The sequence below is a fragment of the Leptonychotes weddellii genome, chromosome 14, assembly GCF_054177405.1.
Source record: "Leptonychotes weddellii isolate Sample4059 chromosome 14, ASM5417740v2, whole genome shotgun sequence".
NCBI classification, from domain to species: Eukaryota; Metazoa; Chordata; class Mammalia; order Carnivora; family Phocidae; genus Leptonychotes; species Leptonychotes weddellii.
In genome coordinates, this window is record NC_138382.1 from 20,967,174 (window position 1) to 20,983,799 (window position 16,626).

The following is a 16,626-nucleotide window of genomic DNA, read 5'->3' on the forward strand; positions in this document are numbered from 1 at the left end:
CCCATTTAGATCTTTCAACCATTTTGAGTCTATTTTTGTGTGTGGTGTACGGAAATGGTACGGTTTCATTCTTCTGCATGTGGCTGTCCAATTTTCGCAGCACCATTTGTTGAAGAGACTGTCTTTTTTCCATTGGACATTCTTTCCTGCTTTGTCAAAGATTAGTTGACCATCGAGTTGAGGGTCCATTTCTGGGCTCACTATTCTGTTCCATTGATCTAGGGGTCTGTTTTTGTGCCAGTACCATACTGTTTTGGTGGTGACACCTTTGTAATAGAGCTTGAAGTCCAGAATTGTGATGCCACCAGCTTTGCTTTTCTTTTTCAACGTTCCTCTGCCTATTCGGGGTCTTTTCCGGTTCCATACAAATTTTAGGATTATTTGTTCCATTTCTTTGAAAAAAGTTGATGGTATTTTGATAGGGATTACATTAAATGTGTAGATTGCTCTAGGTAGCATAGACATTTTTTTTTAAGATTTTATTTAGTTGACAGAGAGTGAGAGAGCACGCGGGCACAGGCAGAGGGAGTGGCAGGCTCCCCGCAGAGCAGGGGTAGCCCAACACAGGACTCAGTCCCAGGACCCCGGGATCATGACCTGAGCAGAAGGCAGTCGCTTAACCAACTGAGCCACCCAGGCGCCCCTAGACATTTTAACAGTATTTGTTCTTCCAATCCATGACCATGGAATGTTTTTCCATTTCTTTGTGTCTTCCTCAATTTCTTTCATGAGTGTTCTATAGTTTTCTGAGTACAGATCCTTTGCCTCTTTGGTTAGATTTATTCCTAGGTATCTCATGGTTTTGGGTGCAATTGTACATGGGATCGACTCCTTAATTTCTTTCTTCTGTCTCGTTGCTGGTATACAGAAATGCAACTGATTTCTGTGCACTGATTTTATATCCTGACACTTTACTGAATTCCTGCATGAGTTCTAGCAGTTTTGGGGTGGAGTCTTTTGGGTTTTCCACATAAAGTATCACGTCATCTGCAAAGAGTGGGAGTTTGACTTCTCTGCCAATTCGGATGTCTTTTATTTCTGGTTGTTTGATTGCTGAGGCTATGATTTCTAGTACTATGTTGAACAGCAGTGGTGATAGTGGACATGGACATCCCTGCCGTGTTCCTGACCTTAGGGGAAAAGTTCTCAGTTTTTCCCCATTGAGAATGAATACTTGCTGTGGGTTTTTCATAGATGGCTTTTATGATATTGAGGTATGTACCCTCTATCCCTACACTCCGAAGAGTTTTAATCAAGAAAGGATGTTGTACTTTATCAAATGTTTTTTTCTGCATCTATTGAGAGGATCATATGGTTCTTGTCCTCTTTTATTAATGTACTGTATCACACTGATTGCTCTGCGGATGCTGAACCAACCTTGCAGTCCAGGAATAAATCCCACTTGGTCGTGGTGAATAATCCTTTTAATGTACTGTTGGATCCTGTTGGCTAGTATTTTGGTGAGAATTTTTGCATCCATGTTCATCAGGAATATTGGTCTGTAATTCTCCTTTTTGGTGGGGTCTTTGTCTGGTTTTGGGATCAAGGTAATGCTGGCCTCATAAAATGAGTTTGGAAGTTTTCCTTCCATTTCTATTTTTTGGAACAGCTTCAGAAGAATAGGAATAGTTATTAATTCTTCTTTGGTAGAATTCCCCTGGGAAGCCATCTGGCCCTGGGCTCTTGTTTGTTGGGAGATTTTTCTTTTTTTTTAAGATTTTATTTATTTGACAGAGAGCGAGCACAAGCAGGTGGAGTGGCAGAGGGAGAGGGAGAAGCAGACTCCCTGCTGAGCAGGGAGCCCAATGTGGGGCTCGATCCCAGGACCCTAGGATCATGACCTGAGCTGAAGGCAGTCGCTTAACCAACTGAGCCACCCAGGTGCCCCTGTTGGGAGATTTTTGATGACTGCTTCAATTTCCTTGCTGATTATGGGTCTGTTCAGGTTTTCTATTTCTTCCTGGTTCACTTTTGGTAGTCTATACATCTCTAGGAATGCATCCATTTCTTCCAGATTGTCTAACGTGTTGGCATATAGTTGCTCATAATATGTTCTTATAATTGTTTGTATTTCTTTGGTGTTGGTTGTGATCTCTCCTCTTTCATTCACGATTTTGTTGATTTGGGTCATTTCTCTTTTCTTTTTGTTAAGTCTGGCCAGGGGTTTATCAATCTTGTTAATTCTTTCAAAGAACCAGCTCCTAGTTTCGTTGATCTGTTCTACTGTTCTTTTGGTTTCTAGTTCATTGATTTCTGCTCTGATCTTTATTATTTCTCTTCTCCTGCTGGGTTTAGGCTTTATTTGCTGTTCTTTCTCCAGCTCCTTTAGGTGTAGGGTTAGGTTGTGTACTTGAGACCTTTCTTGTTTCTTGAGAAAGGCTTGTATTGCTATATACTTCCCTCTTAGGACCACCTCTGCTGCATCCCAAAGGTTTTGAACAGTTGTTTTCATTTGTTTCCATGAATTTTTAAAATTCTTTTTTAATTTCCCAGTTGACCCATTCATTCTTTAGTAGGATGCTCTCTAGCCTCCACGTATTTGAGTTCTTTCCAACTTTCCTCTTGTGATTGAGTTCGAGTTTCAAAGCATTGTGGTCCGAAAATATGCAGGGAATGATCCCAATCTTTTGGTACCAGTTGAGACCTAATTTGTGATGCAGGATGTGATCTATTCTAGAGAATGTTCCATGGGCACTAGAGAAGAATGTGCATTGTTGCTTTGGGGTGGAATGTTCTGAATATATCTGTTAAGTCCAACTGGTCCAGTGTGTCATTTAAAGCACTTATTTCCTTGTTGATCTTTTGTTTAGATGATCTGTCCATTTCAGTGAGGGGGGTGTTAAAGTCCCCTACTATTATTGTATTGTTGTCAATGTGTTTCTCTGATTTTGTTATTAATTGGCTGCTCCCATGTTAGGGGCATAAATATTCACAACTGTTAGATCTTCTTATTGGATACACCCTTTATGATACGGTGTCCTTCCTCATCTCTCTCTTTTTTTTAAGATTTTATTTATTTGACAGAGAGAGATCTAGCGAGAGAGGGAACACAAGCAGAGGGAGTGTGAGAGGGAGAAGCAGGCTTCCTGCTGAGCAAGGAGCCCGATGCAGGGCTCGATCCCAGGATCCTGGGATCATGACCTGAGCCAAAGGCAGACGCTTAACGACTGAGCCTCCCAGGCGCCCCCCTTCCTCATCTCTTATTACAGTCTTTGGTTTAAAATCTAATTTATCTGATATAAGGATTGCCACCCCAGCTTTCTTTTGATGTCCATTAGCATGATAAATGGCTTTCCACCCCCTTGCTTTAAGTCTGGAGGTGTCTTTGGGTCTAAAATGAGTCTCTTGCAGACAGCATATCGATGGGTCTTGTTTTTTTATCCAATTTGATGCCCTGTGTCTTTTGATTGGGGCATTTAGCCCTTTTACAATCAGGGTAACTATTGAAAGATATGAATTTAGTGCCATTGTATTGCCTGTAAGGTGACTGTTACTGTATATTGTCTCTGTTCCTTTCTGGTCTATGTAACTTTTGTGCTCTCTTTGTGCTTAGAGGACCCCTTTCAATATTTCTTGTAGGGCTGGTTTAGTGATCGCAAATTCTTTTAGTTTCTGTTTGTTCAGGAAGCTTTTATTTACTCCTTCTATTTTCAGTGACACCCTAGCTGGATAAAATATTCTTGGCTGCATATGTTTCTCATTTAGTACCCAACAATGTTATGTTTTTATGGAATGGCCAAAACTCTACATACTTCAGATTTCCTTAAACTCCTATTCTGCACTATCTAGGTAGAGGGAAACAGTTTCAGCTTCTAGTGGCTTCAAAATATCAAAATTTTCTAACATTTGAACTTTACTTCCATGTCTGATGTCTGTTTTACTTACTATTTTTTTGAACACAACAAGAAAAAATTAGAGGCTAAGTAGTATTAACAACAACAACAACAATTAGCAATCTTGAAAACTGTCAAAGCCGTTTTACACAGAGACAGTCCACAGATACTATTTCTCTGCAGAAACATAAAACTTATGCAACAAATTATATAAAATGTTTCCATCTATATAGGGAAGAATCTTAACCATAAGGGCAAGATTTTTGTAATTTCTTTACTTATTTCTGGACTATCCAGATAGATATTCTTATTTTTGTCCTAAGGCCCATATTGCCACCACTAACTCAAAAATGAAAAATATATGCTAGAATGGGCCTCTTAACGATCCATGTTTCCTATAAATGTATGTTTCCTACTCTACTCTTGCACTGACAACCTACAGTAATAACCAACGAGCCAAACAGCTGGAAAACTTAGAAGTACTAGACATTTTCCCAATAACCAGAAGAATCAAAATTCTAACATACTTCAAATAATTTGAAATCAACCCAGTATGGGGGCACCTGGGTGGCTCAGTCGTTAAGTGTCTGCCTTCGGCTCAGGTCGTGATCCCAGGGTCCTGGGATCGAGCCCCACATCGGGCTCTCTGCTCAGCAGGAAGCCTGCGTCTCCCTCTCCCACTCCCCCTGCTTGGGTTCCCTCTCTCGCTGTGTCTCTGTCAAATAAATAAAATAAATAAATAAAAAAGAAAAAAAAAAAAAGAAATCAACCGAGCACGTACAAAACAACTGTCACTAGCCACTTCTTTCAACATCATCCAAAGTCAGGTGTTTCACATCAACAGATTCTCCAGCTACTTTAAGTTTACCCGAGTGATCACCAAAATTATTTTCCATTCTATTGAATATAATGTAACTTTTTTAAAATGCTGAGTTACTGTTGCACATATCAACTGCTGTTCTGCAATACAATGATACTGTTCCAGACTCTCGAGGTGTCTTTTATCTGTTTTGCCAGACTGTGAATTCGCACCTTGACAGCATATCCCCCCTTCCCCCTAAATTTGCTATTTTTAATCAAGAGGAAGAGGCAAATAAGTAATCAAGAATTAGAAAGCCATAAAACAGAATGCTGAGATACTCTGAAATGCTCTCCTGACATGAAAATGTGGGATCTGGTATATCAAATGTTATGACACCAATCTCAGCTGTTCAGGGCCCACTTCACTTATTTCCTGTTCTTGATTGGGGGAATAAAGAGACACACATACAGGTGGAGTGAGGAGAGGGAACAAAGTGGTAAGAAAAAAAGAATGTTTTTGAAACATTTAGACCTGAATTCAAATCTTGGTTTTGCCACTTTCCAGTTGTGACCTTGAAGATGTTACCTAAGGATCTCTGACCCTAGGTTCCCTCATCAGTAAAATGGAGATAATACTTATTCTGCAGGGCTGATGTGAGAATTAAGAGAAGTATGTAAAGTACCTGGGGGCAGAATACTCACATTCATGCAAACACTCAAATATTCTACCCTAATTATGTGAAGATAAACTTTGAATTATAACCACTTTTTAAAATTAAGTTAACCTAATAAATAAATAAATAAAATTAAGTTGATCTGACTTTTAAATCAGCTAAAAGAAATACTGTCATCCTTTACAACTATCCCACAATCCAAACCTGCCTTTAGCTGTCTGTGTCTGCTCTTATTAAGTATCCTCAGAAAAAAATAAATTTTGCCACTTTAAAAAAAAAGCTCTGAATATTAAAACATACACATTAATTGTATTCCTTGCAGAACTTCGTATTAATAGCATTTAGCAAGAATTTTCTAAATAGTTGTCTGAATAATATACTACATTCAGGGCGCCTGGGTGGCTCAGTTGGTTAAGCGACTGCCTTCGGCTCAGGTCATGATCCTGGAGTCCTGGGATCGAGTCCCACGTCGGGCTCCCTGCTCAGCAGGGAGTCTGCCTCTCTCTCTGACCCTCCCCCCTCTCATGCTCTCTATCTCATTCTCTCTCACAAATAAATAAATAAAGTCTTTAAAAAAATATATACTACATTCAAACATTTGCTATTTTAGTATTTTAAGTCACAAGTCTTTTAATCAGTTCCTCACTCAATATTGCTAATCTCCTGAAAAAAATCATACTCAATAAATCATCTTATGTAATAGTTCATCCAGTTATCACTCTCCAAATACCTGATGTCCAAGTAAACTTAATTAGTATCCTCATTAAAAAACACTGCATAAATCTAACACAAAGATGTAGAGTATAAGACATAACTAGAGACATGAGCAGCTATATGGGAAAAGGGCACCTTCTTATAAATATAAAATTGAACACTCAGCCAGAAATGTTATACTGCATTAGCCATAAAATGTACTATTTTGAAAAAGACTTTCTATGATCTAAATCTGACAAAGAATAACAAACTAAATGTTTAATTATTCACATGCTAGGATACTATTCAAGCTTCCTTCTACTACAAAAAAATTAAGACTCAATTCACTGGCAAATAAAAGGGTGCAGGAGGAAAGAAACCAATACAAGTAGAGCATATAAACCCTGAGCCAGGTACTTTATACATATTATCTCATGAAATCCTCCCTACAATCTAGTGAATCAGGTATTATATCACATGTTAAAAATGCTGCCAGTGAGGCTCAAAGGAGTAAAACACCTTGCTCAAAAATCTCTCCAATCCCAATGTTCATGTTCTCTCCAAAATGCAGACCACATTTCAACATACTTAAATTAATATGCCAATACACACTTCCCCCTTTCTCAAAATCCTAACAAAACTTTTATGAATAATAAATAAATAATAGTGAAGTTAGTTCCACATATGCCAATACAGAAAGACCACAAACAAACAAGTGAAAAGAGGGTAAAGCAAAGTGTATGATCTATCTGCTTAACAAGAATAAACAGAAAATTACATCTGGGTATATAAATAAAGACTTTTCTGAACAGAATCACCAGAAGAGTTTTAAAGGCTATAAAAATTTTTTACCAAAAATCATTATACCCAAGTCTCAACCCTAGAAATCTGTAGCAGCTGCTTAACCAGTAAAAAATAAACCAAGCAGTCTAAGGTGGTATCAGTAAGAAATCAAACCAGCTCATGATGGCATAAGTTTACCTGTAAAGACCAGAGTTCAGATCTTCTGGGGTAATGAAAATATTTTGCAAAGTACAGGCACACATATATACACTTTATCATACTTATGAGTGGAATGCTAACCCAAAACTTTTTGCATCAAACAGCAGATTTACAGAAGATACCAACTTTGGTCTCTAAAAAAATTCCAATCCTAATTTAATGAAATTTTCTTTTTTTAAACAGTGGAAGCTGCTCTTACAGAAAAACAACAGAAATAATGCCATTAGACACTTAATTAAACTAAACACAAACATCACATTTTTCTAAGTAAATCACAGTTAAAAATATCCCCCAAATAAGTACAAAATATTGCAAATAAATCTTTAAAACACTATTTGCTCACTCAATAAATACCTGCATTACACAACAGGTGCCAAGCACCATGGGATTAGGAGGTAAGCAAAACAGCCTTGCAAATCCAATATGGGATGGGAAAGATAAAGTACATATAATCACAAAATGGTATCACAAATTAGAATTGCTGACCTCATTTAGACTGGTGAGCCCAAACTCTGATAAACTAACATTTAAATAAATTAACATTTAAATAAACTTTAATCACTATACTGTACACCTGAAATTAATATTGTACTATATGCTAACTGGAATTTAAATAAAAACTTTAAAAAATATAAATAAACAAACTTTAAGGCTGAAAAACCCAGCCAAGGAAAAGTCAAGGCAGCCTGGAGTAGTGGTTAGATGTGGGCTCCAAAGTTAGTCACTGGATTTGAACCTAGGCTCCACTATTTAATGGGTATCTGAATTTGATCATGTTATTACCCTAAGTCTGTTTCTTCTTTTTCTTTTTTTTTTTTTATAAGATTTATTTGTTTATTTGAGAGAGAGAGAGCAGGGGGCAGGGACAGAGAGAGAGGAATCTCCCAAGCAGACTCCACACTAAGCACAGAGCCCAATGCAGGGCTCGATCTCATGACCCTGAGATCACTACCTGAGCTGAAACCAAGAGTCAGTCACTTAACTGAGTGAGTGAGCCACCCAGGTGCCTCTGTTTCTTCATTAAAAAAAAGGGTTAATAATGCTTTCATCATAAAGTTGTGAAACTTAAAAAAAAATCATGTATTACACCTTGATAAGTCTAGAATAAGTACTAGCTATTCTGTTACTGTCATTAGCAGCATCTGCAAAGGCCCAGAAAGGGAAAGAGCTAGTGAGTGATAGCTAGGGGAAAAGAAGACATACAAATGGCTAAAATGCAGTGAATAATAGAGGAGAGGTAAGTAAGGAGCAAGACATGAAGACTCCATTAACTGTGCTATGTAATTCAGAAGTCTGTAGCCACACATGGTTAGTCGAAATTGAGATGTGTTGTAAGTATAAAATACACTCCAGATTTTGAAGACTTAGTATTTTAAAAGAAGGAAATATATCTCAACTTTTTACGTCTATTTACATGTTGAAATAACATTTAGGACATCCTGGGTTCAATAAAACATATTATTAAAATTACAATACCCAAAAGGTAGAACAATGCAGTGTCCATCATCCGATGAATGGATAACAAAATGTGGCAAATACATACAATAGAATATTACTCAGTCTTAAAAAGGAAGGAAATTCTGACATCTGCTACAACATGGATGAAACATGAGGACATTGTATTAAGTGAAATCAGTCATAAAAGGACAAATACTTATGATTCCACTTTTATGAGATTCGTAGATTAGTCAAATTCAGAGAGAGGAAGTAGAATGCTTGTTGCCAGGGGCTGGTGGGAGGGAAATGGGGTTACTGTTTAATAGGTACAGTACCTCAGTTTTGCAAGATGAAAAGAATTCTAGAGATGGACGGTGGTAACGGTTGCACAACAATGCAAATATATTTAATGCCACTGAATTGTACACTTAAGAATGGTTAAGATCGTAAATTTTATGTGTATTTTACAATTAAAAATTTTCACTTTTAAGTGAATATGAAAAAATTTAAATTCCGTATGCCTTGCATTAAATTTCTATTATATAGCACTGTATTTAAGCCATGATAAAATTTTCCAGTGAGAAGGGTTTTGAGCACCCATGTGACAAGATCTAGAACAGTTAAGCTCTAATGCCCTAAGGCAGAAGTTAGCAAACTTTCTGTAAAGGGCTGAAGAATAAGTATTTTCAGTTCTGTGGGCCATATGGTTATTCTGAAAGCAGTCATAGATAATAATGTAAGTGAATGGACATGGTGGATTTGGCCCACTATCATTGGCTGACCCCTGCGTTAAGGCACTGTAATCAATGACTCCTACCAGCTGAGACTGCTCAATTTTCAGGAATTTTGTGAACCAGTTTAATATTGGTAGCTTAATATCTGCCATGGTTAAGTGTACACCATGAAAATCAGCAAACACTACAAAACAGTGCCGTTTTTCCTGAAGAAGTGGTTGACAAACATTTACCAACACACCACCGACTATATTTACTTCTTTCCAATGCATTTAATTAGTTGTCAGGGCACTTGGGTGGCTCAGTCAGTTAAGCATCCCACTCTTGATTACGGCTCAGGTCCTGATCTCAGGGTCCGGAGATCCACCCCTGCAACAGGCTCTGCGCTTAGCGTGGAGTCTGCTTGAGATTGTCTCCCCTTTCCTCTCCCCCACTTCTGTCCCCTCTCCCCACTCACGTGCATGTTCCTTCTCTCAAATAAATAAAATCTTAAAAAAATAAAAAATAAAATTATAGTAGTTGTGAACCATCTTTGAGAAAAATGGATAGTCATTCAACAGTCATTCTGTGTTCTGTGGTTCAGATGAAGATGACCAGCTAAGAACGGCTGTTCTAGAAGAATTATGTTCCAGCAACCAGAAACAAGTGAACATCTGAAGCACTCAAGAGCTGTGGAGAATGATAACCTAAGGGGAGAGCAATTTAAGACAAGCTGTGAGAAGGGCAGGAAGCCATGAGATAATGTATATACTGCACCCAATGAAGGTTTAATAAGTGGCAGTTATTATTAAATACATATTATTGTGCGTAATGGTTTAGATTCACCTGTAAACAAGTATTTACTGAACCCATACTGTGTGCTATGCTTTGGTAACACAATGGTGAACAAAGATCGTCTTTAGCAGAAGAAATAAGCATTAATCAAATAACCACATAAACACTGAATTTAAATTGTGATGAATTATGACCAAAAAACAGAGTGCTGTGAGAAAATACAACAGGGAATCCCAATCTAGTCTAGACAATCAGGGATACTTTTCTGAGAAAGTGACCTTTTCACTGATTTAAGGTATGGGTGGAAACAGGCAGAGTAGGAGGCATTCCAGGTAGCACGAACAAATTGCAAAGAAGTCCTGAGGCAGGAAAAAAAAATGTAACAACAGGTCAAGGAACTAAAAAGTCAATATGGCAAGAGTAAGTGACCAAGGAGGAAAGAACACATCAGAATGGAGAGGTAAGCAGAAGCTGTAAGCACGTATGTAAGTCGAAGATCTGCGGGGAGCTATTAGTTTTAAGTAGAGGATAACATGATCTGATTAACATTTTTCAGAGATTGCTGTAGGAATGAATGTTGGGGAGGGGGAGTGAGGTGGGGAGACTCACCAGCAAGCTCCTATGGTTTTCAGGCAAGAGACAATGGCAACTTAATGGAATCAATCCTCAATCCTAGAAGTACCTACTTAATCTATTAAATACTCGAGCAATTTTTGGTCTTAGGACACCACTCTTATAAATTTGAAGCCTGAGTTTTTGTTTATAAACATATTTATATCTACTGATGTTTGCTATATTAAAAATTAAAACTGAGGCATCTTTAAAAAAATTCATTTAAAAATAAACTCATACATGTTAATATAAATAACATTCTTATGAAAAGTAACTATATTTTCCCAGTGTGAAGAGTAGCACTGTTTTAAATTTTTGCAAATCACTTTAGTCTAATAGAAGACAGCTGGATTTTCACATCTGTTGCGATATCCCACATCTTACAGCGTCCAAGAAAGTGTGCTATTGATTTTTGAAAGAATTAGAGTGAAAAACACAACAGAATTATTGTGAAAATAGTTTTGATCTCACGGTCCTCCTAGAAGGGGTTTGGGGACCAACCCCCGACCACACTAAGTCATGTAATCACAATGAGATGCACTTCACAGTAACTAGGATGGCAATAATCAAAGACAGACAATAACAAATGTTCCAGGGAATGCAGAGTAATTGGAATCCTCCTGCACTGCTAGTGGGAATATAAAATGGTGGTCACTTTGGAAAATAGTTTGGCAGTTCCTCAAAAAGTGAAACACAGAGCTACCACATGACCCAACATTTCCACTCACAGGTACACACTCAAATGAAATACAAAAGCATATGTCCACACAAAAATTTTTGAGTTATTCACAGAGACATTATTCAGACTGGTCAAAAAGAAACAACCCAAATGATCAATAGCTGATGAATGGAGAAATAAAATGAGAAATACATCCATTCAATTGGATATTATTCAGCAATAAAAAGAACTGATCCATACTACAACAACACAGATGAACCTTTAAAACATTACACTAAGTGAAAGAACCCAGTCACAGGTTTTCAAAATCTTTACACTTTCAGCACATTTCAAATCAATCCAACTGGGGCGCCTGGGTGGCTCAGTTGTTAGGCGTCTGCCTTTGGCTCGGGTCATGATCCCAGGGTCCTGGGATCGAGACCCACCCACATCGGGCTCCCTGCTTAGCGGGGAGTCTGCTTCTCCCTCTCCCACTCCCCCTGCTTGTCTTCCCGTCTCTCTCTGTCAAATAAATAAAATCTTTAAAAAAAAAAATCAATCCAACCACATTTTAAGTATTTAATAGTTGATGTGGCTGGTAGTACCAAAGTGGACAGTGCTTTTCTAGATCTATCATAAAGTATAATGTTAAATGGTGTTTGTGTTAACGATCCTGACACACAGCAATTTCCCTCAGCAAGAAAAGGCTCAAATCTATGCAATACAGTATTTATGTTATGTCTAAGTATATTAATACTTCTCTAAAAGTTTCAAGCAATGAAAATGTTTTCTGAAATTAGAATATATGTTGCCTGAATATTTCAGGTAACTGTAATCCAAATCTTACACTATAACCTAGAGAGCTATAAAATCCCAGAACAAGCTAATTAGATGTTACCTGGAAGCTCCCTTCCATTCTCTGCACTAATTTTAATGAATGACTTGACACACTACACCCCCACCGCCACCCCACTTTGGACTTCATCTCCCTTCTTGACACTTGGAAGTCCTCAAACTGTTTCCCATAGTACGATAATGAATAATTAATAGGAAAAAAAAGTCTCCTACACAGGGACCCTGTGCCAATACACACAACTTATTTATTTTTTTAATCTACTTACTTATATTACGAAAACCCCTATTTACAAAACCACCTCGAAACACACATGGTTAAGTTTATATTCTAACTACCCTTAACTAGAAATTTAAACATTACTCAATTGACTGCTCAATGAAAAGTAAATTTCACTTTAACTTCAAAAAAAGTGTTATTATTATCAACCCCAAACAAGTAATGCTAATACCAACTGGATTAAGGTATCCTGTTTGTGCCTATTAGTTATATACACTCAAACAGAACCTGAGAATAAAATAAGAAAATTAGTTACCACCTTACAACATATTTTAGAACTGACCCAGAAAGTTTAATATAATTTATTCATATAAATACTATTTCAGTATGTAAGAGAATTTACATTATACAGAAACACTTACTGAAAGAGATTCTAAACTGTAGAATATGGAACTTGCCTGATAGAAAGCCTAAGCCTTCAATATTTTCTTTTTCTAAGTCTTTTGCCTACCATACCCTCTTTATCTCTAAAATTAGATAAAAATTTTCAGGACCAAATATTTTCCAATTTTTTACTGAGCATTTTTACAGAACATGGAATCTTAATGTCATTAAATATATTTTAATGACAAATTTTACTCGGTAACAAATAGTTTAAGTCTATCAAACCCTTTAAGAAAAATTTACGTTACAAAATGACATACTTTCTTGTGCTTCAAGTAGAATTTACAAATCATCTGAAAACTGCTTTTCTTATACTCACACATTTTTCCTGTATGTGTTTCCCTTAAGAGACCCCACAGATAGTTAACTTGTCTTCAGGTTCTTGGTGCAGTGTTACATGTTTTTTTAATCATGTTTTCTGCTTCAAGAGAAAGCATTTTTCAGAATAAAAATTCAACTGCCATCAGAATAAGCTGCTTTGAAAAAGCTTTAATTTAACCAATTTACTTTGGTTCAGAAGAGTGAGATTAAAACTTCCACAGACTTTAAAATTCTAATGTCACCATCACAAAAAGTAAAAACAAACAAACCCTCACAGACAGAACACCATAAAATGACTTACGTGAATTTTTCTATTTATAAAATATTGACTCTTTCTTCCTAATCTTTTACAATAAAGTGCTGAAAAGCAGGTAGGAAAGTAGAGACCTGAACTAGGAATCCTAGAAAGAAGACCCAAGGGCTTCAAAAGCTAATATGGCTACACATACACTAGAAGAGCTAAAATGAAAAAGACTGACACTATCAAATGCTAGCAGGGATATGGAGCCACAGGAACTCCCAAGCACCTTTGATGGAACTGTAGGACGTTAGAACTCTTCAAAAACATAGTTTCTTATAAAACTAAGCCTATAGCTATCCTATCACCCAGTCATTCCACTTCCAAGTATTTAACAGGAGAAACACATCTGTCCAACAAAAAAAATTTGTACAAGAGGGTTCATAGCAACCAACTGCAAGAAGACCAGGTGGCCCTCAACAGGAGAGTGCATTAATTATGGCATAGTCATACAGTGGAAAACACAGCAATAAGAAGAAATTACTGGTATACACAAGAAAGAATCTCAAAAACATTACGCTGAGTAAAAAAACCTTACCGAAGAGAGTACATACTATATAACCCCACTTATGTGAAGTTCTAGAACAGGCAAAACTAATGGTGAAAAAAAATCAAATCAATGGTGGATGGAGGGGAGTGGGACTGAACGAACTAGGAAAGGCCAAGAGAGAACTTTCTAGTCAACTATAAAGTTCTACATCTTGATAATGCTTTTGGATCATACAGGTGCATGTATTTGTGAAAAACATTTAATGGTATTTGCAACTTACTCTGAAATGCCTCCAAAAAACAAAAGGAACCAATACGTGATTAGTTGTGTGATAGAGCAAATACAGCAAAATGTCAATTGTAGATCATGCATATGTGAATATTCACTGTACCATTCTTTCAACTTTCCTGTATGTTGGAAAACATAAAAATGTTAAAGGAAATTTTTATATAATTGAGGACATCCCCCCCCCCACCACCAAAAGGTGATTCAGTAAGTGGTAAAAGTTTCTCACTTGATGGTACACTCTATTTAATGCTTCACAAAACACACCACCTTTCAGAACTATATAAACCAATACTCCATTTACTGTTCCTGAGGAAACTCACATGTACATCTCAGGAACTGTTTCCTCATAGACTTCACATTATTTTAGATCGTCAGAGATCAATTCAACAATTATGAAAAATATCCTGGGATGTACATTCAACAATAAGCTAAAGCAAATTTGCTGAATTCTTCAAGATTTTTAATTTAACAGCCAAGTTTGTATACCTGAACAGATTTTAAGTAGTAAGTTACTTGGTAATATTCTTCATTAACTCCAATTTTGTTCTCTTTTATTCGATTGCAACTGCTAATATCTGCAAAACGTGGCTACCATCCCTCTAAAATCAAACAAAAACCTTCCCAATGACTGGCACCTAAGGAAGGGATGAGCGATAAATATACTGAAAAGAAAACAGCAAGTCATCAAAGTCATCCACCTTTCTCCTTAAGCCTAGTATTATTAACATGTGGCTGAAAACAATTTCTACGTCATGGTTAATTTTTTCTTGAAGACTGGAAAGCAGGACAAAATTCAGCAATCAAAACGCAAAACTAAATGTACACGTGCTCCTCGCCCCGAAATCTACCTTAATCCGCAGGCAGGTAAAACAATGAGCACCCCCCCCCCTTTTTTTTAATTCATGAGACAAAACCGCAGAGGAGGCTAAAGCGAACCCTCGCCCCAGCCCAGCCTCCACCCGCCCGGAGCGCGGCGGTGGTCCCTTTCCTTTGTGAGGAGCCGGAGGGAGGCGGCGAGGGGCGGGGAGCTGGGGGAGGAGGCTGGTGGTCGGCAGACGCGGGAGCAGGAGGAGGGCGCGGAGGGAAGCGGCGTCCGCGCGTCCCACAAACAGGCCGCGGGGCCCCGCCACAAGCCTCTGCGGTGTCCCAAGGAGCACACCCAGGAACTTGGGTATGATCTAATTCGAAAAGAGACCCGCGAGAAGTGCCCAGGGCACCTCGGGGGACGATCCCCTCCCAGACCCTTCCAAAACCGTCTCCTCCTACCGCGGGCGGAGGTCCTGCCGCCACCCCCACCGCGGGCCCCAGGCCAGGGCGGCCCTCACCTGCTGGACGGAGCTATTCTCGGGCACAGCGAACTCCTCCTTCTCCTTCGGGGTCTTCACGGTGACTTTCATGATCTTGGGCTCCGCAGAGGCAGCGGCCGCGGGGGCGCCGGCACCTTCGGCCGCGGCGGCGCTGTCCTGGGAGCTCGGAGGGCCGCCGCTTTCACCACTCTCGGCCATGGCGGCGGCGGCGGTGACTCAGGCGCGCAGGAGGGAGCGGGCGAGTGAGGGGGAGCCAGCAGACGGCAGAGCCGGCCGGCCCGGGCAGCGGAGAATGCGGGGCACGCCGCCTCAGTGACAACGGGTGCAAGGCCGCCCTGGCAAGCGAGGGGCCGCGGAGCTCGGTGTGGGCTCCGGCGCAGGTCCGCGTCGGGCGTTCGGCAGCCGCCGTGTGTTCAGACGCCGCTCGGTCGCAGCGACATCCGCAGCCGCCGCCGCTCTTCCTCCTCCCTGCCCCTCCCCCCACGTCCCTGGGCCAGCGCCGCGCAGGGCACGCCGGGTAACTCGGCTGGCGGCGTCGCCGAGTCATTCCTGGCGGGCCCCGCTGCCACCTCCGGCTGCCTTTCCTTCCCTCTCCCGCTCCATTCCTCAGAGGGTAGGCGCAGCCAGAGTGGAGGACTAAAAGCAAAACGGGGTGGGAGAAATCAGTTCATTTCACTTCATCCCCCAGCCAAAAAATAAATTAGGGGGTTCTGGGAGGCGCTCCGTAACGGCGCGATGTGATGACCTCACGGCTAGCGAAATTACTAGAAAGGGGGCTCGACCACTGGGCGCTGCAGCCGCGATTGCGCCTGCGCGCTGGTGGTTCGGGTCGCGTCCCCCGCCCCCTGCAGACCCCGCGTTGGCGATGCGCAGCCCCTCCGTGCCCTCACGCCCGCCTCGCCTGGCCGCTGCGCGCACCCAGGACCCCAACGGGAGGGCAGTGAAAATGCTGGCGAGATGTGCTATCGTTTTAACGTCCTTCCATTTGCCTACTTGTAGGATTTTAAGCTTGATCTTACTGCCCGGTGCGCGGGAGTTGGAAGCTAAGTTAATGGAGGAACGATCTTCATCATAACGAAAGGAAAATGGGCCGCAGCCACCCTGCGCAATCCCGCGGAGTCATTGCTCCATGGCCACGGCGTCCCGCCCTCGGGCCAGCCCAGTTTGGTCTGGCGATCAGGCCACCTC

The 16,626-nt window shown here is 40.0% G+C and overlaps 1 protein-coding gene across 2 annotated transcripts in view; it reads right to left on the reverse strand.

The window, feature by feature from the left end:
• UBQLN1 (ubiquilin 1) overlaps positions 1-15,920 on the reverse strand; it is a 51,035-nt gene extending 35,115 nt beyond the window's left edge. Inside the window, exon 1 of one of the 2 annotated variants that reach the window (XM_081802888.1) lies at positions 15,457-15,920. In XM_081802888.1, coding sequence (XP_081659014.1) covers positions 15,457-15,636 — 180 coding nt within the window. In that variant the 5' untranslated portion in view covers positions 15,637-15,920. The remainder of the gene's footprint in view (positions 1-15,456) is intronic. The other variant, XM_081802887.1, reaches the window with a different exon arrangement.
• Positions 15,921-16,626: the final 706 nt, after the last annotated feature.